This window comes from Barbus barbus (assembly GCF_936440315.1).
Source record: "Barbus barbus genome assembly, chromosome: 45".
Classification (NCBI taxonomy): Eukaryota; Metazoa; Chordata; class Actinopteri; order Cypriniformes; family Cyprinidae; genus Barbus; species Barbus barbus.
In genome coordinates this window covers 18,360,025-18,388,013 of record NC_136723.1, presented here as the reverse complement: position 1 = coordinate 18,388,013, position 27,989 = coordinate 18,360,025, and the positions used below count along the sequence as shown (strand labels likewise).

The window sequence follows — 27,989 nt, the reverse complement described above, 5'->3', positions numbered from 1 at the left end:
ATCACAAAACCTGACTAGTGCGTTCAAAAACAATGGTTTTGCTGTAATGTCTTGCCTCAAATAAATAAAATGCATTTTCCTTATAAGCCTTCACGGTATTTATACACATTTATTGAATACCAGAAAGCAAAAGCGTGAATGAGGAGAGAAGAAGAGAGGAGGGAGAAGAAAACAGAGTGGAGGATGATAGAGGAGAGGATGGGAAGCTGTGGAGGGAAGGAGGAGGAGAGCAGGCAGCGGAAGTCGGCGGGTCGCTGCTGGTTGGTTCGGCGCCGGTGGAGGGAGTCATTCCTGCAGCAGTGCTTCCGGTCGGCATTTTGTTCTGCGAGAGAGAGAGAGAGTCTGTGTGGATTCTTTTATGAGCGCCCAGGAGCCTTTCGGCACCGAATCTTTTTCTTCCATCGTCCGGAGTAAAGTGCGAGCTTCCGCGGGCGCCTACGAGAGGAATGACCGCCTCCAGTCCGTCTTCATGTTCGCAGTGAGAGGAAACGGTGCGACCCGGATTATTGTTGTGAGAGGGACACAGCGAGCCCGAACCCCTCCACCTTCACCTTTCAACAGAGCCTCAGGTAAATGCACCGGGCCCGCTTCGCTGGTTCCGAGCGGGGAAGCACAGTAGCCCGTTCTCAGGGTGGGACTGCTTCGGACTTTCCGAAAGGTTATCGGTGTTGTGCAGCCCTCGCTCCGCGTTAGCATACGCGTTAGCTCGGTGCGGGCCCGCAGGCGAATCCGCGGTTCGGATGGTTCGCGAACGAAAGGCCAAAACGGGCCGTTTAGACGGACTCAGCCGGTCCAGGGGGCTCATCTGGAGATGCAGGTGTGCAGCTGAACCTGAAGCCCGGGGATAAGAGTCATACAGGCCTGCAGCTCCGCAGACCAGAGTAAACAATACTGTCCTCTCAGAGTAAACCTCATTCACCTTCCATCAGAGTAAACAATACTGTGCTTGTGGAGTAAAACCGTTTCCAGCATCTGTCAGAGTTCACAAAATCATATCAGAACAATCCATATAGACTAGAAATCAGAATAAACAATACTCTCATATTCGAACAAAACTTAATAGCCATTAGAGTATAAACAATAGTCATTTTAAGCAGTTCTCTTTAGCCGCCTGTGAAAATAAACAAAACTCTCCTCTTATTTATCATTTAGCTCAGTAAACAATATCATAACCATCTAGATTAGATAGTAAACATGATTAAATATCCATCAGAATAAACAATACTCCTTTCTTAAAGCTGAACTTGCTAGACATCAGAATAGTTTTATTAATGAGATCCTAATTAATGAGAATCTATCAAAATAAAGAGGAAACAATACACTCTTGTATTGAATAATGATGGCATCCAATAATTCATAACTATTATTCAAAAGGGGTTTACCTGCAGCTCAGTTTAATTTACTAAGGCGAATATGAAATTACTTTCTATGCTTGTTTAATGTTAATTATCTCTGAATATAAAGGTTTAAAGCATATATGAAATGATTGAAGTCATAGTGAGATTAGTAATATCTTACACAAATATTGTAATATTTATAATGCTTATGTGTTTCAAAAGAACAGAATATTATCAGTTTTATTTAACTCTTATATAAACATATATTTTTAATAGAAAATACATTTGTTTTATATATTTTAAAATGAATTATTTAGGCTTTATTGATTTTAAAAAGCCCGCTTGCGTTTGAGAGATTTGTTATGACTGCTAAGACTGAATGAATGAATGAAATGCTGCTAGGATTCAGTTAGCTTTAGCAGTTCAGTTGATATCCAAAACGTGCACAAATCAAAAACCAAAAGTAAATTTAAAGTACTGTGTTTGTTGACAAGCTTCTGGCTTCATAACTGTAGATTCGGAGAAGGGATTACAGTTGAAATCGCTCATGTTTATGACAAGACTGTCAGATTTGTTGGTTTAAATTGCTGTGGTGTTTTATTGGAGCAGCTGGTGCTGCAGAAACATTGAGCTGTGGTTGTAATCTGGGAGTTAGATTTCACATAGGAGACTTATATTTATATATTTACATTTAATAAATTATCAGACATGATGAAGCTTGTCAGATGAACTTTAAATGACTTGCCAGTTCGCCATAATTTGATGCTTTTGCTGTTTATTTGTTCCTGTGGTCTTTCATTTTTACTCTGATAAATGTTTGTGTAATACCAAGTAGCTGTATTTACAGTAGCACTTTTCCTGGTTGTGTTTCACTATTGCACTGTTGTCTAGTCCGTCAATAAGGCACTGTGATGAGTCACCCAACCTATATAGATAGAAAGATATATATATATATATATATATATATATATATATATATAGATAGATAGATAGATATTGAAATAAAGAGAGAGAACTAGTCAGGAAGGATCCATCCAGAGACTCTGTCTACCCATGCACATCCAAAATTGTGTTGTATAGTCCTTTTTTATTTGTTGTTGTGTAATTATGGCCTAAATATTATATTATTGTGTCCATCAATTAGAGATTACCGCCTGCCAGAACCACCTGTAGAATTAGTGGATTACTCTGCAAGTTCTTAGTCAAACTGTTTATATAAAATTGTACTTGATGTTCTTGAATGCTAAAGGTTGATTCAAGAAATTAACTAGAAGTGTGTATTCTCCAAATCTATATCTAAATGTAAATAACAAAATTCATTTTTTTTGTGTGCAAAATTATAATAATAATAACAATTTTAATTATTATTGCATATTGCGTAATACTAATATTAATAATGATATATGTAACGTACATAATATAAAAATGTGTTTATTACTAAATTATATTAATTGATAATTGTTATTAATATAGTTAATAATAACAATAATTATTATTATTTTGATAATAATAATAATAATAAAATATTTACAATGTATATATCTAAAACATTGTTTCTATTAAGAATAGTAATATTAATAATAAAATTAGCCATGAATATTATATATAAAATAATCAATAATGGTTTTAAAAAAACTAACAATATTGGTCAATTTCTGTTCTTGTTTACATAGGCCATTACCGTAAAAAGAAATTGCAATTTATCTCAAGTATTTTTTTCTTTTTAGTTGTATTTTCTGAATGTCTCGTTGCAGTAAGACGCAGGGTATCCACAGGCAGCTGCTCGTCTTTTATGTTTTGGAATTGATGTTGGAGTCTCACTGAGACTCTGGTGGTTTGTGAGAGGAAACGATTGGCTCTTGAGCAGCTGAAGCCAAACTCTTGGTTTTTCCAAATTTGTTGCAACCGTCTGGGGAAGACCTTCCTGTTTCAACAGGACCGTGTCTCCTGCAGCCTGTCCCACTGCCTGATGGGAAACCCTCCTGCAGGCAGTTTTAGAAGCATAGGGGGGAGGGGCAACTACAAAATAAAGCCCATTTGACGAGCAGATGCGCGTGTAGTTTTGGCCTTGCTTCTCTTTTGTTCTGTGCATAATGCATAAGGTAAGTTTAAAATTAAGGTTTTTGTTTTTGTGTATATGGCTCCATGGGTCCATTTTTTAAATTTTATATATAGTTACCTCCTTTGGTTTTTCTATGTTTTACATTCCAGATCTCCAGATGTCAGTGCTAGCAATCAGTGTCATGTTTATTAGAACACTGGGTTATTTTGAATCTAGTGGTCATATTATAAGGAAAAACGTGGTGTTTGCAATGTTATCATCGCTATTATGGAGACAAAACTAGTTGTGAAAAAATATACACTACCATTCGAAAGTCTAGGGTTGGTAAGATTTTCATAAATGTTTTAAAAGCAGTTATATGCACAAAGGCTGCATATAGTTGGTCAATAATACAATACAAACAGTAATATTATTACAGAATAAAATTACTTTTATATATTTTAATAGTCTTCATTGTGACATGATCCTTCAGAAATCATTCTAATATGCTGATTTGCTGCTCAAGAAGCACTTCTTATCATCTATGTTGAAAATATTTGTACTGCTTAATATATTTGTGGAAACTTTTTTCAGGATTCTTTGATGAATAGAAAGTTTAAAAGGACAGCATTTAAAATATAAATCTTTTGTAAGATTGCCACTTTTGATCAAATGAATGCAGCCTTGTTGAATGAAAGTATATATGTTTTTGAATGGTAGTATACAAATTAAAAATGAACACAATAAAAACCTCTTTATGAAATATTAAACTAAACTGACAAGATTAAGTAAATAAAACAAGTGTCATCAGAACTGTAATAACTTGATTTGTACTGTTCTCTGGTTTCCTGGCATCATAGCACTTACATTCCTAAAAGTATTTTAATTGCAATATGGCGCTGTTGTTTCCATATGTCAGAAAAGGAAGTTCTCATAATACTGATCCTGATGATGATGTTGTCATGTCCTCTTCTTCCTCTTGCAGCGAAAGATGTAAAGGTGGATCAGTGAGCAGCGACACTGAGCGACCTGTGCATCCACGCGAGCTCCCTGCCCTTCTTCAGCATGAATGGGGATATGCCTCATGTTCCTATCACCACTCTCGCTGGGATCGCAAGCCTCACTGACCGTAAGTTTCACAAACGCTTGCTACCAGAACCTGTATAACAAACCTCCCTTAACAAATTATTCATACACATTGTGTCTCTTAAACACATTTTGAAATGTAAAGTAAAGATAAAATGTAAAGATAATAGGAGTACTATCTAGAGTTTGTAGTCTTCAGCTCATCGTTTGACATGAACATAGTGGCCACCAAAAGAGGGAGACCACCCTTATGCATGATAAAGTGTCTTTTTGTCATACACGGATAAAAACATTTATCGAAAGTACTGTTAATTTCTCTTTGGGTGTTAAAATTACTTGGTGTATCTTCGAAATCTTATTCATAAATATTCATCTAGACTGTATACACTGATGAATGCCCTCTTTTGATTGGCTATCGAAGATGCTGTTTAAATGTTTGTTCATGCCTTTTAAATCGATAGGACTTGGAATTGATTTGTACAGGCAATAATTTTCTTTGTGACTTGATCGAAACGGGAAGTCCCCAAGAAATGAGTGAAATATTTCATGTCTCCTGTTGTGATGAGGAATAACTCAATTTTTGTGTGTTTATTTCTCAGTGTTAAATCAGCTGCCTCTCCCTTCCCCTCTACCTGCCACCACCACTAAGAGCCTGCTATATAATGGGAGGATCGCCGAGGAGGTCAGCTGTCTGCTGTCCCGGCGGGATGACACTCTCGTGTCCCAGCTGGCCCACAGCCTCAACCAGGTGTCCACCGAGCACATGTGGGTACCTCACCTCGGCCTCCTTTCTTCAGTGCTTCCTCACCAAATGTGGGTATTTTACATGAGTTGTGAAATATCTGTGCGTCTCATTCAGTCTTTGTGGTTTTACATGCAGAGAGCTGAAGGACAACTTGGGCAGTGATGACCCGGAAGGAGATGTGCCTCTACTGCTACAGACAGTGCTGTCCAGGAACCCCAATGTCTTCAGGGAGAAAAGTACGCCCACCCGATACGGGGTTCAGGGCGGTAAGGAGAAACTGCAGAAATAAAGCTGTTTAGTCTGGGCATGCTTTTATTCTGTGATCTCTGTTTAAACTCCCTGAATTAGAAATCCCATTTTTTTTGTAGCTCCCAGACTGTAGTTAGTGTTAATTAGTGGTAACTTTAATAATATTTTTAGATATATGAAATCCAAATGCCTTTGAAACTGCCATAATATAATCTTTTTACATTTTGACTCTGGGCTTGCACTACTGTTTAAAAGTTTGTGATCGGCAAGAATTTTTTTTCTGAATAAAGTCTCCTTTTCTCAAACATATAGTAAAAATGGTAATATTGTGAAATAATATTTGATATATTTTAAAATTGTATTTATTTTTTTCCTGTTATGGCAAAGCTGAATTATCAGTTTCCTTTACTCCGGTCTTCAGTGTCGCATGATCCTTCAGAAATCATTCTAATATGCTGATTTGGTGCGTAAATAACATTTCTTATTATTATCACGGTTGAAAACAATTGTTCTGCTAAATAAATATAAAGTCCAAAATAATTATTTGAAATATCATTTTTTTTTACTGCCTTTACTGTCTTTACTGTCAGTTTTTATTTCCTTGCTGGAAAAAAAACATTTAATTAACTCAAAAAATGTTGCGGATCATAAACTTTTGAACAGTGGTGTATATTTACAAATATTGTAAGTGTTCAATATTTTTTACATTTGGGTCACAAATTGCACAATGTTATTTTATTACTAACTGAGTTAAAACTATTCTATTTAGTTGGAGTTCTAGTCAGACAGCATGGCAAATATAAGCTTGAATTGCCATGTCATTTGCCACACAAAGTCAACATTTAAAATTAAAATTTGTTGACACTCTTTATTTTTTGCTTCGAAGGTTTAATGCAACAGCCAATGATACCACCGTACAAGATGCCTCAGAATTCAATGCATGGAAGTCCAGCGTCAAACTACCAGCAAACCACTATAACTCCGAGCCCTCCCAGGTACTGTTCCAGTTTCCTTTTTATTTGGGTTAGATAGGTAAGTGGCAAACAGCATACCATTTGAATGGCAAATAGTGTGATTGAAGTAATTAAAATATGCAGAAAAGCCTGGTTCAATTCCCATTCCGTATAATTGACCGGTTTTTCTCTTACTCGACAGCCGATATGTTCAACCTCAGGCGGGTTCTGGTACCAGGTACATGCCCCAGCAGAACAGCCCAGTACCCAGCCCATATGCGCCACAGAGTCCCGCAGGCTACATGCAGTACAACCACCCACCCAGCTACCCTCAGCACCAACAGATCCAGCAAGGTGAGTCCCTGCTCTACTCTGAAGAGAACCTCAAGAGTATTGTCAGTATCTCTAGTCTTAAAGCACCTCAAGGCTCAAGGAAAAGTGGTTTTAATAAGGTTGGTTCTTAGTAAATCTTCTTTTATCCATGTCCCTTGCTGAATGGAATGACTGAAAACCATGCCTTGATGTTAAAATCAAAAACTGAAATGTGTATTTAATTTTTTAATGCATATTCTTGTTCTTATTGTGAAAATTAGTCATTGCAGATTATTCCAAATGAAATAAATCAGTGAGGTTTTTTTTTTTGCAGTATCCGTATCCAGTCCGATAGTTCCTGGTGGCATGAGGAACATCCATGACAACAAGGTCTCCTGTCAAGTGTCGGGTAACTCCAACCATAATGCGAGGCATTGCTCCAACGATGAGTTCATCAGCATCGTCCAGAGACTTGGAAATGATGTGAGTGCTTGCCAACAAAAGTTTATTTTTTTTTTTTTTTTAACCTTACATGTATTTCTGCCTCCAGATTATTTTTCTTAATTAGATTGGGCCTAGATCTGTATTAACAGCACATTTTTCAACCCATGTTGTCTGTGTTTTCACAGGAGAGTGACCCCGCTATGAGAAACGCCTCTTTTCCTGTACGCTCCGTCTGCTCCCCTGCTGGAAGTGAAGGAACTCCGAAAGGTAGATTGAATCTCAATTTTTGTACCTACACCACTTTTAGGTGGGATATGCTTTTTGGCCCCTATTTACACCCCCACTGGTCTTTTTTCAAATTGTACTTTGGGTATGTTTGCGGCATCAACGTATGTACCACAGTCTTTACTACTGGCAGTTGTGTACCACTGTAAGTTTGAGATAATGCCAGATTCATTGTTTAATTTGTGTTATTGTCACTTTCAACATACACCCTTTACACATATGCTTGTACGTATAGTATGTATGTATTGTATTGTATGCTTGTTGTTCTCCCAAGGAAATATATTCAGAGACAAGCAGCTATGAGAAACTAATACTCTCCTATTGTTAAGATGTGATGTAAGGAGTACTGTTTCTGAGTCCAAGCCTCTACTTTTTTAATTTGAGAATATTATCTCAACAGATATTTAATTCACGAAAGATGAATTCATGAAAGATGAATCACTATCTGGTTAACTGTGATTTTTGTATGGAGATAAAAGTTAGGATCATTAATTATACATGGTAACTTTATATTATGACCCTATGTTGTTTGCTTTTGGCATCTTATAAAGGGTTTGGACTCACAAGGTCAGACTTAACATATGGACATGGAGGGTAACGTGGATGTGCAACGATGCAGAGATTAAACCAACCAAACTCTGACATACTGGTTCATACTGTTGCCATATTCCTGATTTACACAGAAGTATGATTTTTCTATTTTATGTTGGTTACATTTCAGTTGGATCTCGGCCGCCCTTGATTCTTCAGTCTCCTCCACCCTACACCTCCCCAAGAGATGCTGCTCCTGACCACCTGTTAGACTCTCCCGAACGGAAAAAGAAGCAGAAAAAGTTAATGAAAGATGAGGGGGGTAAAGGTGCCATGTACGACATTGTCAGCTCACCCACTAAAGACTCTACAAAGCTAACAATAAAGTTGTCTCGAGTGAAGTCTTCTGAGACTGAGCAGTCAGCTGAGCCGTTGTCGGCGGTAGAGCATGGCTCAGATGCTGAGAATGAACTATCGTGTAATAGCTTACCATACCACCGGAACCCCCAGGAACGGCTTTCCGCAGGACAGTGTCTTTCGGGTGAGCAGTCGGCCTACCAGCAGGTTCCTGTACTACAGAACACTGGGGCACTTGCAGCCAAGCAACCCGGGGTAGTTAGTGGAACCCCCTACGACGAGGCAGAGCTGGATGCTCTTGCTGAGATCGAAAGGATTGAGAGGGAATCCGCTATAGAACGAGAACGCTGCTCTAAGGAAGTTCAAGATAAAGGTTGTGTTTATTTTCTAGTTGTCACTTGACGTGCATGCTTTTAAGCGATTATCAAAATGCTTTAATCTGAATGACCGCTTCTATTACTGGTGCTTGTGAAGGTGTAATGTGCTAACTACAACTGCTAGCAATGTTCTGGCACCCACTCATCCACTCATATTTGTTGATGTGTTGTAAATGTGTTGAACACTGCTTCTTACCTATATGATTCTAACTTTGCAGATAAACCTCTGAAGAAGAGAAAGCAGGATTCGTACCCTCAGGAACCAGGAGCTGCGGGTACCGCGGGCGCTTCTGGAACACCTGGTGTGGGTGGCGGATGCAATGCTGGGAACAAACTGGTACCTCAAGAGGCTTGTGCTGCTAGTAACGGAGCCAGTCGGCCGGCATTGATGGTCAGTATAGACCTGCAGCAGGCAGGCAGGGTGGAAGGGCCAGTGGACTCCTGTCCTGTCCCTGCAACAGAGGCCCAGCGCTGGCCAGAAGATGGTTCTGAATCCACCGGGGTCTTGCGGCTTAAATCAAAGACAGATGGAGAGGTGCAGAGGACTGTAGATGGTCGTCCAGAAGTCATCAAGCAACGGGTGGAAACTACGCCACAGAAAACTGCTTCAGATGGACGACCAGAGACTCCCAAACACAAGCACGAGAACCGCCGGGAGACCTCCCACAAAGTCAGCTCAGAAAAGAAATCAGATCCCTCCAAGCACAGACATGACGGTAAACCTGACAAAGTGAGGCCTGAGGGAAAAGGTCATGAAACTCCCAGAAAACAGGAAGGACGGTTGGAGGCGACTCGAGAGAGCAAAGAGGAGAGGCAAAAAGATCGGGACAGTGAAGGCTCTAAAGTCAGACGATCAGACACATCTAAGTCCAGCCGGGTAGAGCACAACAAGGACGTAGATCGGGACCAGGAACGGGAAAAAGAAGGGGATAATCAGGACAAGGAGCGAGAGAAAGATCGAGACAAGCTGCGGGACAAGGAGCAGGAGAAAGATCGAGACAAGCTGCGGGACAAGGAGCAGGAGAAAGATCGAGACAAGCTGCGTGACAAGCTACGGGAGAAAGATCGAGACAAGCTGCGGGAGAAAGATAGGGACAAGGTGCGAGAAAAAGATCGGGAAAAAGAGCGGGAGAAAAATCGAGATAAGGATCGTGTTAAAAATCGGGACAAGGAGCGGGTAAAGGATCGGGACAGGGAACGAGAAAAAGATCAGGACAAGGAACGGGAGAGGGTCCGGGACAAGGATCGAGACCAAGAAAAGAAACGCCACACAGAATCAACAGAGGCCCGGGACAAGCGGTCTCCTGAGCAGCGCTCCCGTCCTGACAGTCCACGGGTGAAGCAGGAACCTCGTAGTGGAGCAGAATCCCGAACAAAACCTGAGCGGTCAGTCCACAAAACTCCCAACAACAAAGACGAGAAACGGAGTGGAGACAAGAACCGATTAGATGGACACAAACCTCCATCCTTGGACAGTAAAACGGCAGAATTTCCCAACTACCTACTGGGGGGCAAATCGAGTGCATTAAAGAACTTTGTCATTCCCAAGTTGAAACGGGACAAAGATGGTAACGTAATGCAGGAAATGCGACGAGAGCTGTTTTCCGAGCCTCTTGTGAAATTAGAAAAACTGGACCTGGTGGAGGACCTCAATAAGGGTGCCAAACCTGTAGTTGTTCTGAAGAAACTTTCCATTGATGAGGTCCAGAAGTTGATCAGTAATTCACGCAAGTCAAGCAAGAGCAGGTCATCTTATGGAAAATTTGGAGGTAAGTCCCCTGTTTCCATGACCAGTGAGTTATTTAGTTCATTGTAATGAACTGTCACAGATTTGACAGACTGTCTGAATATGTATTTGGAGAGTTTGAGTAGCCCTCTCTGTAGAGGCTTCAGTGATTCAGTGTTAACGGAACTTCCTCATCATGTGCTGGCAGAGATGGATTCCCGTATGCCACTGTGTGAGAGGGTGAAAATGAATAAACGCAGACGCAGCTCCACTAATGAGAAGCCCAAGTATGCTGAAGTCAGCTCAGATGATGACAGTAGCTCTGTAGAACGTAAGTACATTTACTCAATCTAATGTTGTTTTTACACTTAATGTGCCTGCTTGATCCGAATCAGGTTTTCATTATCAATCTTATTTAAAAAAATGAAATGGAAAGCAAAGTTTTGGTTTACTTGGTGTTACTAATAAACTATTGGCAAAATATTCCTACAGAATGCAGTTAGTTCACATCCATTTTGCATTCACATTAACCACAAAACGGATTGTGGTTTACTTTTAGCCTTCCCATTTCTAATGGCTTTAAAGGGATAGTTCACCCAAAAATGAAAATTCTGTCATTAATTACTCACCCTTATGTCGTTCCAAACCCATAAGACCTTCGTTCATCTTCGGAACTCAAATTAAGATATTTTTGATTCATTCCGAGAGCTCTCTGACCCTCCCATAGACAGCAAGGATCCTAACACGATCAAGGCTCAGAAACGTAGCAAGGACATCGTTAAAATAATCCATGTGACATCAGTGGTTCAACCGTAATTTTACAAAGCTATGAGAACACAAGAACAAAAATAACTTTATTCATCAATTCACATACGTAAACAACATATGTACGTGGATACATTGTTTATGTTGTTTATGCTTTGATATGAACGTAAACAACGTATCCACGTACTTACGTTGTATACATTTTTTACGTATGTGATACTCTCCAAAATGGCGCTATAGGGTGGAGAGACGAATTGTTGAATAAAGTCGATATTTTTGTTTTCTTTGCACACAAAAACTATTCTCGTAACTTCATAAAATTACGGTTAAACCACTGATGTCACATGGATTATTTTAACAATGTCCTTGCTACGTTTCTGAGCCTTGACCATGGTAGGATCCGTCTATGGGAGGGGCAGAGAGCTCTTGGAATTGATCAAAATATCTTAATTTTTTTTCCGAAGATGAACAAAGGTCTTACAGGTTTGGAACGACATGAGGTGAGTGATTAATGACAGAATTTTCATTCTTGGGTGAACTATCCCTTTAAGGACAGTTTTTACACTAGTCCAGATTCAAACTGATCTTGATGAATAATCAAACCCGTTTGCATGAAAACCTTAAGTGTTATTGACGTCGTCTCTGCTTAATTACTTGGTATTGAGATAGATTAAGTTGCTTTTCCATTCAAATTTTTCATCTTCCTGGCTTTTAGTGCCCCCAAAGCGTTCGAAAAAGGACCGAGACAAAACATGGGAATATGAAGAAAAGGACAGAAGGGGTTCTGGAGATCATCGACGAAGTGGAGGTCACTGCGACAGCCGGAGAAGTTCAGGCAGTCGACACAGAGAACGCAGTCCCATGGAATCGGATGAAGATTCACCCCCACCCATCCTGAGTGATCGTAAGGGACCAGTTATACACGTTATAATTTGTTATGTTGGCAGTTTTGTTGCTCAAATGGGTTGAAGTGTGGAAATCGAATAACTGTGACCTTTGACATCCTTCAACAACAGTCGCCAGAAAGTTGAAGAAGGAAAAGCAGAAAAAGAGGAAAGCCTATGAGCCCAAGCTGACTGTAGATGGTATGTTTTCAGTTTGTAATCAGCGTTGAGCGATCTGAAATGCTGGGATCTTTAGTAATCCAGCTTGTGCTCCACAGAAATGATGGACTCCTCCACGTTCAAGAGATTTTCCACCAGTGTTGACAACATTCTTGAAAACCTTGAAGATGTGGACTTGACATTGTTAGGTAAATGTGCAAATGTGCAGAAATTATTACATTTGACATTGAATTTTCAAATTACTTCAGATAATGCTGTACTGGAATGCTTCTGCAATTTTGACAGTAATTGATTTAATGAATGCAGATGATGACGAGATTCCTCAGGAGCTGCTCCTTGGAAAACACCAGCTGTCGGAGTTAAGCAGTGAATCAGCCAAAATAAAGGCTATGGGCATCACTCATAAGGTGGGTACAGGATCACCTCTGTCAACAGGAGAGATTGGGACCAAGCTCAAGAGACAGGGCACATCAATACCTGATCTTTTAATGCTAACTGCTTTTATCCTCAGATTCCTTCTGATAAGATGGTGAAGGTCCAGAGTATTTTGGAAAAAAACATTCAGGATGGTGCGAAGCTCTCCACCCTCATGAATCTTGTAAGCATCATTGTAGTTTCTATTGGTAGAATGGCTCTGCCGTTGACTCTCGCTGACAGGTTCCCTGTCCTTGTGATTTCAGCACAACGACAGGGACGACGAGGAGCGTTTGTGGCGTGACCTCATCATGGAACGCGTCACCAAATCTGCTGATGCTTGTCTGACGGCTCTTAACATCATGACCTCAGCACGAATGCCGAAGGCCGTTTACATTGAGGATGTTATCGAGAGGGTCGTGCAGTACACCAAGTTCCATCTACAAAACACGCTGTACCCACAGTACGACCCTGTCTACAGGGTGGACCCTCATAGCGGTCAGTTTTGGACATTAAAACAGTGTCCTAACCTATAAGATCCTTCCCCTTCCATGCTAACTTGAGTTTTTAACCTTACCAGGTAGGGCCACAAAGTGTTACACGACAAGATGTCTGTTGCTTGGTTTATATTTTTATCCCGACCATGAGATCTCATTGGTCCCTTATTATCAAATATATTCTGATTGACTGTAATGTTATCATATTGCTTACATTCTGGACTGAAAAATTGCTTGATGCAATTGCTTTATTATCCTAGTGAAAAATAAATATACTAAATAAAGTGCTTAATGCACTTTAATTGCGTGGAAGTCCAACTAAAGATATACTGAAGTATATTTGATTGTGCTAAAGTGGAACTAGTGCAAGTTTACTTCAGCTACAATTGAAATATCTTGCATTTTAACACCAATATTATTTAAAGATCATACAATCCTTTATATAATTATACTTTAAATTATAATTATAATTTTTAAATAAGAAAGTCTCAAGCGATATGTTATATATATATCTATGTTATATGATATATAAATGTTAATAGGTTTGAACTATATTTAGAATGAAATAAAAGTATTTTAAATGTATTACTTTTTTTCTAGAGTGGTTAGGACAAGGTGGATGTGTGGTATATGTCATTCAAGGATGTGATTTTGTCCATATTTTTACATATTTCTTTATTTTTCGACCTGACCCGCATGAATCGTGTACATTTTAGAGAAAAAATGCTGCATTTTCAAATACATTTAAATACATGTATTTCAATTTTAATGTTGTCCTATAAAATGATTTATAATATTATTATTAATAAATGTTTATTTTACAGTACAATGGCATTAATGTAAAAGTAATATATAAAAAAAAAATTAATTTGAGTAATACAAATATTTTTAATAACAGTAACATTATTATTATTATTATTATTGTTGTATAGTCATACTGAATGTGTAAAAAAATTATTTTTACACATTTGTCCTTAGCTGATCACATGCCTGGTCATCACAACAATTGTCCAAATGATGTCTGTTCTTGCTTGTTTCAGGTGGAACGCTAAGCTCAAAAGCCAAGCGAGCAAAGTGCTCAACGCACAAGCAGAGAGTTACTGTCATGCTCTACAACAAAGTTTGTGACATTATCAGTAACCTGTCTGAACTCCTGGAGATTCAGCTGTTGACTGACACGACCATTCTTCAGGTGAAAGTCTGAAACCTGGCTGCTGCTGCTGCATCTGTATAACATTTTCTTGTTCTTTGGTGCAGTCAGCCATTGCAGAATGAGACCAGAAACATGAATTTAGACTGTAAATGTAGTTGGTTTTCATTTCATGTTTTATTTCCATTGGCAAAATGAATAAATCCGCACTTGTGTATCTCTCTCTCTACAGATCTCGTCTCTAGGTATCACTCCATTCTTTGTTGAGAATGTGAGTGAGCTGCAGCTTTGTGCCATTAAACTAGTGACGGCTGTAAGTATCAGTGCAGTTCAGCTTTCTTTATGCTATGCTTTGCTGTGCTAACTGCATCTTAAATTGTTGTGTTATGCAATTTCCAGGTGTTTTCTAGATATGAGAAACACAGGCAGCTGATCCTGGAGGAGATCTTCACCTCTCTCGCCAGACTGCCAACCAGCAAGAGAAACTTGAGAAATTTCAGGTAAATGCTACAGTCTGGTCTACTAGCTGTTAAGGGCACAATGTGAGCGTGTGTATTGACTGTATTCTGTGTGCAGACTGAACAGCAGTGACGTGGATGGTGAGCCCATGTACATTCAGATGGTGACGGCACTAGTTCTGCAGCTCATTCAGTGTGTGGTCCATTTACCTTCTGATAGGGACTCTGATGATGATAATGACAGAAAGGTAAGAGTTGAGTTATATTTATTGATGTGTTGAAACAGAGGATTTTCCTTGCTCTTGTGATCAACTAAGTAGACATCCCCTGATGTTCACTGCAGCGACATTTCTGAAAAAAAAGAAAACATACAACCTACACTACTGTTTAAAAGTTTTGGGTCTGTAAGATTTTTAAATGTTTTTAAGTGTCTTGTGTTCACCAAGGCTGCATTTATTTGATTTAAAATTTAGAAAAACAGGAAGTATTAGTTTAAAATAGGTATTTTCTGTTTTAAAATGTAACTTTCTTGTGATGTAAAAGCTGAATTTTAAGGATCATTACTTCAGTCTTCAGTGTCACATGATCCTTTAGAAATCATTCTAATATACTGATTTGGAGCTCAAGAGACATTTATTATTATCAATGTTGAAAACTGTTGTGATGGTTATTTTTGTGGAAAATGTGATGCATGTTTTCAGGATCCTTTGATTAAATAGAAGATTCAAAAGAACAGCATCTAAAAAGTGGTTATTGTGACTTTTGATCAATTTCATGCTGAATACAATTATTAATTTCTTTAAATAAAAAAAACTCTTGCTGACCCTAAACTTTTGAGGTATTTTACAAATTCCATGTTAACATTTTATATTGACAGAGGTCTCAAAGATACAATAGCAAGAGGACCCTGTTTAAGTCCTTTTTTTTGGCCTATTTTAATTCTTGTTTAGCTAATAGCTACATTCTGAAATGACTGCAGTGTCACATTACGATATGTCTCTTCTGTAAAAAGTGCTTTTCAAGAACATTTGATATATATAATTTTTTTTTTTTTTTTAAGCTTATTTTATAAAGTTATTACATTTTGTGCAGGTCGATAAGGATGTATTAATCACAAACTCATATGAGACTGCAATGAGGACAGCACAAAACTTCCTCTCCGTTTTCCTCAAAAAGTAAGAAAAGCCCCTGACATTATTACAACCCACACACTTCAACCCATTTATATTGGGGGGAAAATGAACTTTAAAGTCATTTATATTTTATGTTCTTCTGAGATCAGTTATGCATGTCTTTTTTTCTACATACTGTATTTAAGCTAAGCATGTACACTGTCTCAGGAAACACCTGTTTTACTCTCATCCGATGCTTTTCAAGAGGGCTTAACCATGCCATCTCAGGAAAAACAACATCTGCATCTCTAAATTATTGTTGTAGTTTTATTTAGGCTACCTATTTTTTGTTCTCTCTCTAAATGTTTGAATTTAAGTTTGTTTTTTGTTTTTTTTCCTTGTAAATTCCTCCGAGGGTGGGCAATTGTTATTAGACAGGGACGATACTGAACAATATTACTGCAAAGGTTTGAGTAGCAGATGCTCTGTATATATGCTTTTAGATATCTGCTACATTTGATTTCTTTCAAGAAAAATCTTGTAATTCTTGGAAATTAGGTTGCGCTGTTATGTTTATTTATTAAATTTTTGTTTAAATTTCAGGTGTGGTAGTAAGCAAGGTGAGGATGACTACAGGCCACTGTTTGAGAACTTTGTTCAGGATCTACTGTCCACAGTGAATAAACCTGATTGGCCGGCTGCAGAGCTGCTGCTGAGCCTTCTGGGAAGGCTGCTGGTGAGTTTAAGATTGATATTTCACAGGTAGAGTGTGTACCGTTCCATCGCTTGAACGGTACACACAACACTCTGATTTCTTTTGGTAGGTTCACCAATTCAGTAATAAGCAGACAGAGATGGCTTTGAGAGTGGCCTCTTTGGATTATCTGGGCACAGTGGCTGCGCGTCTTCGTAAAGACGCTGTCACCAGCAAAATGGACCAACGTTCAATCAACCGCATCCTCGGAGAGGTAAAACATCAGAGTCCGCCACATCATAAGTATGAATCCCTCATGGCCTGAAAGAAACTCATGCCAGTTTGTGTTTTCCAGAGCTCAGGTGGCGATGAGATTCAGCAGCTGCAGAAGGCTCTGCTGAATTACCTGGATGAGAACGTAGCGACTGACCCGTCACTATTGGTGAGAAAATGTTATTGTGACAAGCAAAAAAGGCCCTAGAATCTGGAGGTTTTAATGTTGTTGTGATGTCTTCATTTGCAAAAGTTTGCACGGAAGTTCTACATCGCGCAGTGGTACAGGGACACCAGCACTGAGACAGAGAAAGCCATGAAATCGCAGAGTCAGAGGGACGACGACTCGTCCGATGGGCAGCACCATGCAAGGGACGTCGAAACCACTAGTGAGATCTTGCAGAAAGCCGAAGCGCGCAAGAAGTTCCTCCGGTCTGTTATCAAGACCTCGGTATCGAAATTCAGCTCACTAAGGTACAAACAACAGCAATTTTTTACTTTGTTAAAGGGATAGTTCATCCAAAAAATAAAAATGCGTTATGTTTAGAAGCGTTTTGACACCGGCTTTGTGTTTTCTCACAGAGTAAACTCGGATACTGTCGACTATGAGGACTCGTGTCTTATTGTGCGATATCTGGCCTCCATGAGGCCGTTTGCACAGAGCTTTGATATTTATCTCACACAGGTTAGAGGTCATTTCATCTCTCAGCATATTTCTTTGTATTTGCATACCAATAATACATCTCCCCATTTGTATCTGTAGATTTTGAGAGTTCTCGGTGAAAGTGCCATCGCGGTGAGAACTAAAGCGATGAAATGTCTTTCTGAAGTGGTTGCGGTGGATCCGAGCATTCTGGCACGGGTGAGTGCAGTTCCCAAAAAAACTAAGCTTTTTAATGTCCTCATTTGCATATGTTTAATTCTCATTTGCTTTTTCTGGTTTAGTCGGACATGCAGCGGGGAGTTCATGGCCGACTGATGGATAATTCCACCAGCGTGAGAGAAGCTGCGGTAGAGCTGCTGGGGCGCTTCGTACTGAGTCGACCACAGCTAACTGAACAGTATTATGACATGCTGATCGAGCGCATCCTGGTTTGTGCTTTTCTTTCCATATATACTTGTCTGTATTGTAGATATAGTTTTTGTATTGCGAATGCCTTTATGAACAGTCAGCAGTTTCTTTAATTAATCAATATTTCTTTTTTTTCTGTTATACTACAAAAAAATGAATTATCACCAATATTAATTTTACAATAAAACAAAAACTAAATTGTTACCATGTATGCCGTCAATCTTGAAACCTTTTTTTTTTCAAGTGTTTTGTGTTTCTCACCTTTTTAAAAACCATATGCAACTCAATATTTCATGTCCACCCATTAATTAACTAATTTATGTATTTGGTAAAACTCAGTTCAGTTTGATACAAGGTCCCCTCTGCTTTAAGTTGATCACTCCATTTGGGTTTATGTATACAGTTGTAACTATTATTGTAAATTTAACGCATGCTTTTATTTCCAGTTAGCAGTGAAAACTGATTGCTTTGAATGCATCATGTAGGCTGATTTGAGCTGGCGAATGTTTTCTGCAGGACACGGGCATCAGTGTGAGGAAGAGAGTTATTAAAATCCTGCGGGACATCTGTCTGGAGCAGCCCACCTTCAACAAGATCACAGAGATGTGTGTAAAGATGATCAGGAGGGTCAATGATGAAGAAGGCATCAAGGTTAGTTGCGTTTTCTCTTTTCAAATCTGGAATCCATGTACTTCAAATTTATGTACATGTTTTGTTTTCTGTGTTTTATTGGGAAATTACTAAATTAAATAATAAAACAAAATGTTTAAGTTGATTTACTTTATAAGCTAGTAGTCCCATTTAAAAAAAATCTTATTTAGGGGACTTTTTTCTCATTTCTAGTCATGCAAAAATGTTTAAAAAAATTTTTTTATTGTGCAGTCATGTAATAAGCAGTTTATTTTTGCCATCTCTTATTCAGAAATTGGTTAATGAGACATTTCAGAAGCTCTGGTTCACCCCAACACCTAATCACGATAAAGAGGCCATGACTCGCAAGATTCTCAACATCACAGACGTAGTAAGGATCTGCAGAGTGGGCTAAAATCGGACCCTCGGGACATGTACTTTAATACACGTTTAAGGTCACATTATGTCCCTCTGACGTGAATCATTGTCTCTCAGGTCGCTGCATGCAAGGATTCCGGTTACGACTGGTTCGAACAGCTCCTTCAGAATGTAAGTTGCCCATCTATGGATCAAGGACAATTTGGATTTGCTTTTCCAATGCTTAGTAGTGCATTTAGGGGTTCTCGGAGATCTGGGATAGTACCTTGAAAGGTTGGAAAGTGGTGAGAGAAGAGCAAAATACTCATTCAATCCATTCTGTTGCTCTTTTCTAAAGTAGGAAGTTGTACATTCTGGCTTTCTGAGTTGAACTGAACATAGCGTTAGCCTCAGAGGAAGTGTGAACTGGAATAAATGTATTTTTCAGGCAAAAAGTAACCTAACCATTGATGTAAACTATGTTGTCACAGCTGCTAAAGTCAGAAGAGGATGCCTCGTACAAACCAGCCAGGAAGGCTTGTGCTCAGCTGGTGGACAGTCTCGTGGATCATATTCTGAAATATGAGGAGTCTCTCGCAGGTATGAGCTATATTAAATTATGAAGCAAAGGATTTACCTTAATTGAATTCTTGGTGATTTATTTTTTTGTTTTGCAGACTGTGAGAATAAGGGGTTGACATCCAATTGCCTAGTGGCATGTATCACCACGCTGTACCTGTTTAGCAAGATCCGACCCCAACTGATGGTGAAACATGCCATGACTATGCAGCCATACCTGACCACAAAGTGTAATGTGAGTATGCTGTCTGGGAATGTATTGCAATAATTGGTCTTGTGCTGCCATCTAGAGGCCAGAGAGTGAAGGTGCTTCTTGTGTCCCTACAGACTCAGAGTGATTTTATGGTGATCTGTAATGTGGCTAAAATCCTGGAGCTCGTTGTTCCTTTGATGGACCATCCGAGTGAAAACTTCCTCACCACCATCGAAGAAGACCTGATGAAACTCATCATCAAATACGGCATGACGGTCAGTTGGAGAGCGAGTATCAGCAGCTCTGGTGTCCAGCAGTTTGTGTGTCAACAACTTCATGGTGCCATCTGCCTTGTTTCCTGCAGGTTGTGCAGCACTGCGTGAGTTGTCTTGGTGCGGTTGTCAATAAGGTCACCCATAACTACAAGTTTGTGTGGTCTTGTTTCAACCGATACTATGGTGAGTACATTTCAACGCCTGTCAGGAGTCTTTTGCTCTTCTATGATCCTGAGAGTGTTAATCACTCTAAAATTCTTCTTGTTTCATGCGAAGGAGCACTAAACAAGCTGAAGCTGCAGCATCAGGAAGACTCGAACAGCACTGTACTTGTTTCTAATAAACCTGCACTGCTGCGTTCACTCTTCACTGTGGGTGCCCTGTGCCGACACTTCGACTTTGACCAAGAGGAGTTCAAAGGCAGTACTAAGGTGAGATCCTGATGATTTCTGAAGTCTCAAATCCAAGGAAAAATTTGGATGCATTAATATATGTTGACAAGTTTTAAGTACAGCAATTTATTATAGACTATAATGGACTACAAAAGACTGGTCATATATATATATATATATATATATATATATATATATATATATATATATATATATATATATATATATATATATATATATATATATATATATATATATATTTTTTTTTATATTTATTATTACTTTTTTCTTTTAGATCACAGACTGTTGCTTGTTAATAAAACTCATTGCTGTTAATATGAAAAAGCTGATACATTTACATTGTTTATACATCATTGCTTCTTATAATGCTGATTTACATCATTTTAAAAACTAATAAAAACAATTGTACTACAGCAGTTAGAATCGGATGAGAATTGACAGTAATGAGGAGAATTTTTGTACCAAAAAACAAACAAAAATGAAACATCCAGAAACATTATGAGAATGAGAATTTTGAGGAAAATGCTTAATTGACATGAAATGCCATTTAAGCATAATGTCATCATATGATGTCACAATATGAAAATGTCTTAATGGCCCTATAATATATTTCATTTCCTTTATCAAATGTAACCTTGAAATGTTTTCATAAGATTCACTCCTTTACCTGTCTGGTTAACGGTCTTCTTCTCTTTCAGGTGGTCATAAAGGACAAAGTGCTGGAGCTGCTGCTGTATTTCACTAAAAATGAGGATGAGGAGGTGCAGACCAAGGCCATCATTGGTCTAGGTAAATATTTGCTCTCCATAATCACTACATTTCTTGTTTTCACCTTTTCACTTCACTCACTGTAAACAAAACCATGATCTGTTGGTTCTCCAGGCTTCCTGTTCATCCAGCACCCAGGGCTAATGTTTGCTTCAGATGTGAAAAACCTCTACAACTGCCTCCTGGCTGACAGGAATACGTCAGTGAATCTGAAGATCCAGGTGCTAAAGAACCTGCAGACATACCTGCAGGAGGAAGACTCGCGCATGCAGGAAGCCGACAGGGAGTGTGAGTGTCATTTATAATGGATTTTCTTGTCTGTGTTCAATGCATCTGTCACTTGGTAAGTAGCTAGCCAGTCAACTATTTTTGTTCTCATTCTTTGTCTTTGGTCTTTTCAGGGAAGAAGATGTCCAAGCAGGAGGACCTGAAGGAGATGGGTGACATCACATCTGGCATGAGCAGTTCTATCATGCAGCTCTACCTCAAGCAGGTGCTGGAGAGCTTTTTCCACACGCAATCCAGCGTAAGGCACTTTGCCCTCAATGTAATCGCCCTGACGCTCAGCCAAGGCCTCGTTCATCCTGTACAGGTACGTATCCTCTGCACAAACTCTCCTAAAGCCAGACTGAAAGAGCCTTTAATTTAACGGGCTTGTTTCTTCCTCCATCAGTGCGTTCCGTATCTTATCGCAATGGGAACCGACTTGGAACCCACAATGAGGAATAAAGCTGATCAACAGCTGGTGGAGATTGATAAGAAATACACGGGATTCATTCACGTAAGTGGATTTGAACAACCAACATGCATTTTTCATGTATGATGCTGCAAGAAATTTTAATACATCAGGTGCATTAGGCTAAAACCATTAAAAAGTATTACCTGAAATAAAAGTTAATTAAATTATATATATATACATATATATTTTTTTCAATTCAATCCCTTTATTTTTTTTAAACTAAAACCGTTTACATATTATTATAATAATAATAATAATAATAGTAAACTGAAAAAAGAATACAGAAAACAAATTAATAATTATAAATGAGAAATTCTTACAGCTGTTGCTAACAAGTGTAAAAAATTAAATTATTCTAAAAAAATAAAGTTTTATTTCAGCTAGTTGCCAAAGCATCATTTTTATTTAGTTAACTTTACGTGCTAAAATAACTAAGACTAAAACCAAAGTAAAATTAATAAACTATGTAAACACATTTTTAAAAATACCTAAAAAAAAATATATATTTTATATATATATATATATATATATATATATATATATATATATATATATATATATATATACATACATATATATATATATATATATATACATATATATATATATATATATATATATATATACACATATATATATATATATATATATATATATATATATATATATATATATATATATATACACATATATATATATATATATATATATATATATATATATATATATATATATATATATATATATGTATGTGTGTGTGTGTGTGTATGTGTATATATAATAATGTTAAACGATTAATCATGATTAATTGCATCCAAAATAAATATTTTAGATATTATATTTATTATAATATAGATATAATATATTATTATTATTATTATTAGATAATATATGTATGTGTACTGTGTATAAATACACACACATGCATGTATATATTTCAGAAAAATATGTTGTTTATATATTAAATATTTATTTATAATATACATTAGATGAATATAAATATAGACATGTAAATACATGTAAATATTTTCACAATATATACTGTATGTGCGTGTATTTATATAGAAATAATAAATGTACACAGAACACACATTATGCAAACAAAAACTTTCATTTTTCAAAAAACTTTCAAACTTTCAAAAACTTTCAAAACATCATTTGACAGAACTAATATATAATATTATAAAATATAAAATGAATGGTAACACTTTACAGTAAGGTGTCATTTGTAAACAGTTAATGTATTAGTTAACATGAACAATGCATTTATTACACTTAATCTTTATTAATGTTAATAAAAACACACTCATTGTTGTTTCATGCTAGTTCACAGTGCATTAACTAATGTTAATAAACACACAAATTTTAGTAAATGCTGAAATTAACATTAATTAAGATAAATAAATGCTGTAGAAGTATTGTTCATTCTTAGTTCTTGTTAACTAATGTAGTTAACTCGTGTTAAATAACTAACCCTATTGTAAAATGTGACCAGATTAATTCCAAATATTAATAAAAACTATAATATGTCAGTTATACTAAAATAACCCTGGCCACGTATGTCATTCAAACAGATGAAGGCTGTGGCAGGGATGAAGATGTCCTATCAGGTGCAGCAAGCCATCGTGGATTCAAAGGAAACAGTAATCAGGGGTTTCCGCCAGGATGAGACAAATGTGGCTCTTTGCTCTCACCTCTACACCATGGTGCGCGGAAACAGACAACACCGCAGGGCTTTCCTCATCTCGCTGCTCAACCTGTTTGATGACAACACAGTCAGTGTTTTTTTTATGTTTTGCATTATATGTCACTGGTGATAATTATCTTCTGTAGCTACAGTTTATGCTTTTCTTTATCTGCCAGCATTTTGAGTGGCCTGTGTGTCTTAAATAATGCTGTTTTGTTTTCTTCCCATGCAGAAGTCAGATGTGAACATGCTGCTGTATATCGCAGACAATCTCGCCTGCTTCCCATATCAGAGTCAGGAAGAGCCGCTGTTCATCATGCACCATGTAGACATCACACTATCAGTGTCCGGCAGCAACCTGCTGCAGTCCTTCAAAGAGGTGTGCTGCTTTATCCACCGCTCACTGTGTTGAATTTCTATCCTTTTACTCTAACTTCTATTATATATGATTGAAGTCAAGTTAATGTGGCATGAAAAGGGGTAGTATTAAATACAAATATCCACCTCCTTACCCTTAAATGCATGCATTTGTCATTGTTATTATTTTTTTGTTTTATTCATTTTATTTTAATTATTTGGCTTAAATAAAATTTTATTATTAAAGTTTTTCATCCAATATTTCGCTTTATTTCATTTAACAAATGTGATTTTTAGTACTTTTAATTTTATTGTTAAAATTTGTATTATTTTAATTAATAATAACAGCTTTTAAAATTAGTAAATTGATCAAATTTTGGTTGCACCACCCTTTTTTTTTTTCCAAGCGCTGACATTGTGTTCTAACAATCTTGCCTTGTATTACAGTCTTTGCTAAAAGAGCCTAGACCACGGGAAAAGAAGAAAAAAAGAGGGAAAAAATATGGCTCTGAGGATGAGAGTAGCAGAGGAAGCAGCAGTGACAGCGATAGCAGCGATGATGTCATCCGTCGACCAAAGAAACCCAGACGATCCGCTGCAGTGAACTCTGACTCAGATTCAGACCTCGACTTGGAGGATGTGGATAAGGTCATGCAGCGTCTACCTGACAACCCCGAGCCCTTATTGGATTTTGCCAACGCCTCTCAGGGCATCTTGCTGCTCCTCATGCTCAAGCAGCACCTTAAGAACCTCTACGGCTTCTCTGACAGGTGAGCTTTACTCGCTGGTCCAAACACATTCTGGTCTGACATAACTGATGTAATGTGTCACTGTGGTCACTGGCTCCATAACAAACGCCTCTTTGTCTCTTCCTGCAGTAAAATTCAGAAGTACTCGCCTACGGAATCTGCAAAGGTTTATGATAAGGCTGTAAACAGGAAGGCCAATGTGCATTTCAATCCACGGCAGACACTGGACTACCTGTCGAACAACCTGTCCAATGCAGATCTTTCTTACGATGCCAAGAGGAGAGTCGTCAGACAGTATTTAGATGTAAACATTCTGATTTTCTTTTTAAGAGTTTTTAGATTTGTTTATAATAAAAATACAACTATTTGCATACATATACATACATACATACATACATACACACACACACACACACACATATACATATATATATAATTTTATTTATTTTTTTATGGTTTTTTACTTTTTTTTCAGTCTTTTTATCATGTTTATTTTTTTATTTGCTGTAACATAATTAGAAAATTGCTTAAAACTGTAATTTCTTTTTTTCTTCATTTTTAAAAGTTTTGTTGGGTTCCAGGCAAATAATCAGGGCATGTTATTTTTTTAATAATTAATATTATCCCATTTTTTTAAAAGCATTAATAATCATAAATGTTTATTATAAAATAAAGTATTGATGTTAACGAAAACAAGCTATTAAAAATAATTTTCATTAACTGAAATAAAGCTTGGATTAAATATAATATACATTTTTGAAAAATATATATTTTTTTTAGGTTATAAAAATTTGGCTAAATTTTATCTATTTAACAAGAAAACTGAATATATAAAAATAAAAGATAGTTCAACATATTAATTAATATTAGAATACTATATAAATCATACTAAAATAACAACTGAAGACATTTTAATATTGGGGCAAACAGCTCATTGAATTGTCTTGAATTGATTTATTAAAGTAGACAGTTTGAACTGATTCACAAAAATGAATCAAACCGACCATCTCTAAATGTTTTATTCCACAGTTTAAGGTACTAATGGAGCACTTGGACCCAGATGAGGAAGATGAGGAAGGGGACGCTTCAGCCAGTATCCACGCCAGAAATAAAGCCATCACTGCTCTACTAGGAGGCTCCAGCCCCAAGAATAATGCTGCTGACTCGTACGACGACGACAGTGATGCGGACGAAAAGGCTCCTGGGGTAAGAAAGCCCCAGTGCTGATGTTTTCATTCGACTCTCGATGTCTAACGTTACCGTCACTTTAAAACGGCATGTTTTTGTTCCCTTCTAGTCGTCACGGAGATCCAGAAGAGGCGGAGATTCCGCAGAGGCATCAGGTCACATGAATGAAACGGTAGAAGCCATGGACGTCATCGCTATCCGCTGCCCCAAGTACAAGGACCGGCCGCAGATAGCACGCGTCATTCAGAAGACAAGCACAGGCTACAGCGTTCGCTGGATGGCTGGATCGTACTCCGGCACCTGGGCAGAGGCCAAGAAACGCGACGGACGTAAACTGGTGCCTTGGATGGACACTATAAAGGAGTCTGACATTATTTACAAGAAAATTGCCTTCACAAGCGCACACAAACTGTCCAACAAAGTAGTGCAGACTTTACGTTCGCTGTACGCAGCCAAGGAAGGAACTTCCAGCTAATTAAATCTGTAATAACTCTGGAACTGTTACACCCAACAGACTCTCAGCAGCCAAACTTCATCAGGATTTAACATTTTGTAAACTTAAGTCGCAGAGAAAAGAGTACCACAGACTCACAGGTTTTAAGATACAAGGCAGGAACTGGACGAATTAAAGAACGACAATTTTAAAAGTGTGGTCTATTTGGAAATGTAGATGTGATTCCTGTACATCTTTTAAGTTAAACGGAAAAGAAAGAAACGGAGCTCCTTCGCTGTTGTGCAGCAACTTGGTTGTTTGAATTTTTTCCCCCTCCACTGTATCATAGTTTAACACAAAACAGAAACAAAAAATGTTTATATCTCTGACGAAAAAAACTCTGTTTAAAGAAATAAACCTAAAGTGAATGTTGGAAATTAGTCTGTTGATGTTCTTAATAAAGTGACCTTGGAGTTTAACCTAGCACCGGATGGATTTCTTTAGCTTAGCTCAGTTTCCAGGGAAATAAACTTTGAAACATCTCCTCTGATTTATGTTCTACTTCTTTTGTGCTGTAAAATGGAGTCTCCTGGACATAATTTATTCAGTTGAAAGCAGAGCATGCAGTATCTGTTGCCTACATGGAAGGGAGGGTTTTTTGTAAATGTAGATTTTGATGTATTGGGTCAGGATTTGGGTCTCTACACCCCACAGCGGGACGAGGGACCCCCAGCATGTGTGGAGGAGCAAATACTGCAATAAATTTTTTTACTTCTCTTTGTTACTTGTCTGGTTTGCGTTTGACTTTGATTTTGATGTTCACGTTCATGCATCGTTTTTGAAAGTGTTGTCAGCTGGAGATTTTATTTTATGAGTGATGAGTGATGTTAAGATTTATCATAGATGTCTGCATATGTATACACTAGGGCTGGGTATTGTGACCAATTCTGCGATTAGATTCTTATTTTTATGGTTTCGATTCGGATTCGATATCGATTAGCTATCAATATTTCATTTAAAATGTTAGTTTTGCAGACATGGGATCCATATTTTGATATAAATGCTGGTAACTGAAACTCTCCTACTTAAGTTTATTACTGAAATACACATCTACATTAATAATAGGGTGCATACAGTTGTTTTTTTAGTGGAGCAATTCGAAAGATGGTGACACCTTCAGGACGAGAGGTGAATATTCATATCCTCTTACGTGAAGCACGCGCATTAAGAATCGATTCGGGGATTTCCCGAATCGATATCGTTGCGTTAAACTGAAGATTGATTAAAATCGGAGAATCGATATTTTTTTACCCAGCCCTAGTATACACTACCATTCAAGAGTTTTCCGTCAGCAAAGTTCAATATTTTATAAAAAAAGTCTCATGCTCACCGGGTTGCATTTATTTGATCAAAAAGAGAGTAATATTGTGAAATACTATCACAACAACCGTTTGCTATTTTAATATATTTTAAAATGCAATTTATTTATGTGATGGCAAAGCTGGTTTCTTAGCCATCATTACACTCCAGTCATTAGTCGCATGATATCTTGCAGAAATATTTCTAATATGCTGATTTAGTGCTCAAGTATTCATTTGCTGCTGAAGACACATTTCATGTTATCAATGTTGAAAACAGTTGTGCTGCTTCATATATTTGTGAAAATAAATAGGAAGGTT

The 27,989-nt window shown here is 37.6% G+C and overlaps 1 protein-coding gene across 2 annotated transcripts; it reads left to right on the top strand.

Annotated features, from left to right (window-relative positions):
* The first annotated feature begins 248 nt into the window (after positions 1–248).
* On the top strand, positions 249–27,093 carry LOC306864507 (nipped-B-like protein B). Of its 2 annotated transcripts, none has more exons than XM_079408552.1 (47): positions 249–569; positions 4,364–4,507; positions 5,064–5,229; positions 5,345–5,445; positions 6,345–6,453; positions 6,614–6,765; positions 7,058–7,206; positions 7,353–7,434; positions 8,174–8,713; positions 8,936–10,486; positions 10,652–10,774; positions 11,924–12,112; positions 12,225–12,293; positions 12,371–12,460; positions 12,579–12,679; positions 12,784–12,870; positions 12,953–13,184; positions 14,224–14,375; positions 14,566–14,646; positions 14,733–14,833; positions 14,910–15,039; positions 15,884–15,966; positions 16,507–16,639; positions 16,728–16,871; positions 16,953–17,039; positions 17,124–17,344; positions 17,453–17,555; positions 17,634–17,732; positions 17,816–17,962; positions 18,459–18,593; positions 18,865–18,963; positions 19,068–19,121; positions 19,421–19,529; positions 19,607–19,743; positions 19,836–19,976; positions 20,066–20,159; positions 20,253–20,407; positions 21,088–21,178; positions 21,272–21,445; positions 21,559–21,749; positions 21,831–21,938; positions 23,471–23,671; positions 23,816–23,962; positions 24,388–24,710; positions 24,819–24,993; positions 25,719–25,895; positions 25,987–27,093. In XM_079408552.1, exons 2-47 carry the CDS (start codon positions 4,444–4,446, stop codon positions 26,350–26,352), a joined length of 8,163 nt encoding a protein of 2,720 aa, XP_079264678.1. In that variant the 5' UTR covers positions 249–569; positions 4,364–4,443; the 3' UTR covers positions 26,353–27,093. The 2 variants fall into 2 exon arrangements, with proteins under 2 accessions (XP_079264678.1, XP_079264677.1); XM_079408551.1 differs by having other exon boundaries at positions 283–569; positions 5,345–5,475.
* The last annotated feature ends 896 nt before the right edge of the window (positions 27,094–27,989 follow it).

What these genes read in the sequence shown, in the direction of transcription:
- LOC306864507 (XM_079408551.1), top strand. Translation starts at nt 4,444, where the DNA reads ATGAATGGGGATATGCCTCATGTTCCTATCACCACTCTCGCTGGGATC. An exon ending in GCACCAACAGATCCAGCAAG is followed by an intron (nt 6,766 to 7,057) that starts GTGAGTCCCTGC and finishes TTTTTTTTGCAG; the next exon opens with TATCCGTATCCAGTCCGATA. An exon ending in TCTCCACCCTCATGAATCTT is followed by an intron (nt 12,871 to 12,952) that starts GTAAGCATCATT and finishes TTGTGATTTCAG; the next exon opens with CACAACGACAGGGACGACGA.